At 60.8% G+C, this 3,582-nt stretch overlaps 1 protein-coding gene across 1 annotated transcript in view; it reads left to right on the top strand.

Annotated features, from left to right (window-relative positions):
- TRIM56 (tripartite motif containing 56) overlaps nucleotides 1-3,310 on the top strand; it is a 4,229-nt gene extending 919 nt beyond the window's left edge. Inside the window, exon 2 of the mRNA XM_006155679.3 lies at nucleotides 656-3,310. Coding sequence (XP_006155741.1) covers nucleotides 657-2,972 — 2,316 coding nt within the window. The 5' untranslated portion in view covers nucleotide 656 and the 3' untranslated portion in view covers nucleotides 2,973-3,310. The remainder of the gene's footprint in view (nucleotides 1-655) is intronic.
- The last annotated feature ends 272 nt before the right edge of the window (nucleotides 3,311-3,582 follow it).

Genomic DNA, 3,582 nt, shown 5'->3' with positions numbered 1-3,582 from the left:
TCAGCAGGACCGGCAACAAGAGAACTCTAGGAGCTGAGGCCCAGGCTAAGCCTTTAACCTCAGCTTTCCTTCTGCCTGCTCCAGAGTCCATTTCAGGAAAAGTCCGGGCAGGACGTGGAGCAGGAAGTGGGGCAGGAAATGGGGCCTCCCTCATTCGAGATGCTGCGGAGTCTGGAGACAGGTGTACCGAGGCTGGAGGAATTAGGGCGCCTCATACTCTCTGGAGACCCCACCTCAGCTGCCAGGGTCAGGGCAACTCTGCCAACCCAGACCTGTCTCATTCCAATACCCTACCCCCGCAGGACCCCAGGACCTGGTCACTCAGGATCGGGGGCAGAGCTTGCTACAAGGCCTGTAACCCGGATGCACTATTAGATAATTAGCGCTCTGAGGTCAGGGTCTTGGCTTTGTCATTGTCACAGGCCTGATGCCACAGCAGCATTGACACTGTCACATTTGCTGAATATACATGAGGAGGACAAGGAAGGGGCTCTCTAGCTCTGGAGAAAGTGGCTGAGGCCCCAGATACCAGAAGGAAATTCCTGGCCATTCAGATGAGACCCCAGACTTAGGGGTCAGGCTGGGGTATGAGGATGGGGGGATGGTGGGGGGGTGGGCAGGACCCTGACCTCTGCCCCTGCCCCTCCACCTGCAGCATGGTTTCCCAGGGCTCTCCACCCTCCCTGCTGGAGGCCCTGAGCAGTGACTTCCTGGCCTGCAAGATCTGTCTGGAGCAGCTGCGGTCGCCCAAAACACTGCCCTGCCTGCACACCTACTGCCAGGACTGCCTGGGCCAGCTGGCCAAGGGTGGCCATGTCCGCTGCCCCGAGTGCCGCGAGACTGTGCCTGTGCCGCCGGCAGGTGTGGCAGCCTTCAAAACCAACTTCTTTGTGAACGGGCTCCTGGATCTGGTGAAAGCCCGGGCTTGCGGAGACCTGCGTGCTGGGAAACCAGCCTGTGCTCTCTGCCCCCTAGTGGGGGGCACCAGCACCGGGGGACCAGCCACAGCCCGGTGCCTGGACTGTGCCGACGACTTGTGCCAGGCCTGTGCAGATGGGCACCGCTGCACTCGCCAGACGCACAGCCACCGAGTAGTGGACCTGGTGGGCTACAGGGCGGGCTGGTACGACGAGGAGGCCCGGGAGCGCCAGGCAGCCCAGTGCCCGAAGCACCCGGGGGAGGCACTGCGCTTCCTGTGCCAGCCCTGCTCCCAGCTGCTGTGCCGAGAGTGCCGCCTGGACCCCCACCTGGACCACCCATGCCTGCCCCTGGCTGAGGCAGTGCGTGCCCGGAGGCCGGGCCTTGAGGAGCTCCTGGCAGGTGTGGACAACAACCTGGTAGAACTGGAGGCTGCCCGGATGATGCAAAAGGAAGCTTTGACTCAGCTGCGGGAGCAGGCAGCCAGGGTGGGGATGCAAGTGGAGGAGGCAGCCGAGGGGGTCCTCCGGACTCTCCTGGCCCAGAAGCAGGAGGTGCTGGGGCAGCTGCGGGCCCATGTGGAGGCTGCTGAGGAGGCTTCTCGGGAAAGGCTGGCAGAGCTAGAGGGCCGGGAGCAGGTGACCAGAGCAGCAGCTGCCTTTGCCCGTCGGGTGCTCAGCCTAGGTCGCGAGGCCGAGATACTCTCACTGGAGGGGGCCATCACCCAGAGGCTCCGGCAACTACAGGACTGCCCTGGGATGCCGGGGCCAGCCCCCTGCCTGCTGCCCCAGCTGGAGCTCCATCCTGGGCTCCTGGACAAGGACTGCTACCTGCTTCAGCTCTCCTTCAAGGAGCAGCAGCCGCAGAGGGACAGTGGGAAGGATGGAGCTGGTCCCCAGAGAGGGGATGAAGCCCATAGCCAGAGGGAGGAGGGAGCCAAGATGGAGAGGCAGAGCAGAGTCCAGCCCCAGTGCAGGGACAAAGCCCAGATGCCAAAAGAGGACAGAGCCCAGATAGCTGAAGAAGATAGAACCCAGGCCCCCAATGAGGATAAAGCCGAGGTGTCCCAAAAAGATGGAACCGAGACCCCAAAAGAAGAGAGAGCCCAGACGCCCCAAGAAAATGGAGGAGCCCAGCTGCAAAAGGGTGGCAGAACCAACAAGAAAAGAAAGTTCAAAGGCAGGTTGAAGTCGATCTCCCGGGAGCCCAGCCCAGCACCTGGGCCAAACCTGGAAGGCTCTGGCCTCCTCCCTAGGCCCATCTTTTCCTGCAGCTTCCCCACACGGATGCCTGGAGATAAGCGATCCCCCCGGATCACTGGGCTCTGTCCCTTTGGTCCCCGGGAAATCCTGGTGGCCGATGAGCAGAACAGAGCGCTGAAACGCTTCTCCCTCAACGGTGACTACAAGGGCACGGTGCCAGTGCCGGAAGGCTGCTCCCCGTGCAGTGTGGCCGCCCTGCAGGGTGCGGTGGCCTTCTCAGCATGTGCACGGCTCTATCTCATCAGCTCAGATGGCGAGGTGCAGTGGCGCCGAGCCCTGAGCCTCTCCCAGGCAAGCCACGCTGTGGCTGCGCTGCCGAGCAGGGACCGGGTGGCTGTTAGCGTGGCGGGTCATGTGGAAGTGTACAACATGGAAGGCAGCCTGGCCACTCGGTTCATCCCTGGGGGCAAGGCCAACAGGGGCCTGCGGGCACTGGTGTTCCTGACCACTAGCCCCCAGGGCAATTTCGTGGGGTCAGATTGGCAGCAGAACAGCGTGGTGGTGTGCGATGGGCTGGGCCAGGTGATTGGGGAGTACAGCGGGCCAGGGCTGCATGGTTGCCAGCCAGGCTCCGTGTCCGTGGACAAGAAAGGCTACATCTTTCTGACCCTTCGAGAGGTCAACAAGGTGGTGATCCTGGACCCCAAGGGGTCACTTTTGGGTGACTTCCTGACGGCCTACCATGGCCTGGAAAAGCCCAGAGTGACCACCATGGTGGATGGCAGGTACTTGGTCGTGTCCCTCAGTAATGGGACCATCCACATCTTTCGGGTTCGTTCTCCTGACAGTTAAAGGGACTGGGACAGGTGTGGGTGGGGAAGGGGAGGGCAGGAGGGAAGCGTAGCTGCCACGGGATGTGGTAGCATCTTCATGGGAACCTAAGGGCATTTTTCTGTAGGGCAGGGACTGGCAACTTTTCAGTGGGGAATACCAAACTTCTAGCCCTCTTCTGGTGTACAGAGAGGGACCCGAGGGTGACGGCATGGCCATAACTCTCAGAAGCAGAGTAGGGGCTGGAGGGGCGCAGGGATTCATCAGCCTCGTGGATTTTATGGGTGACCACTACTGCCATTGATTCTGCTCTGTACTTTAGGGTTCTGAGATTTATAAACTTGACCCGATTCGCATTCTTCAAAGCCATTCCTGATGGAGTAGCCAAGGAAGTCTGGAGGAGGTGGGCAAAAGTAGTTGGGGCCACGAAGGGCCCAGAGTAGGTCCGACACGTGCATTCTGGAAAAGAGCTAAGAACCTGGCTCCTCTCAGACTGGCACAGGAGCACGTGGGGTCAGAAGGGGCCTGCAATTTCGAAATGGCCATAAATGACATCTTTGCCACCACAGTCAGGAAGCAGAGGCTCTCCTAGTGAAGCACAGGCTGGGCTTCATGTGGGAACAAGTGTAGT

Source organism: Tupaia chinensis, unplaced genomic scaffold (assembly GCF_000334495.1).
Source record: "Tupaia chinensis unplaced genomic scaffold, TupChi_1.0 Scaffold000465_1, whole genome shotgun sequence".
NCBI lineage: Eukaryota > Metazoa > Chordata > Mammalia > Scandentia > Tupaiidae > Tupaia > Tupaia belangeri.
Note: the sequence above shows the minus strand (reverse complement) of the source record. Positions and strands in the feature narration are given on the sequence as shown.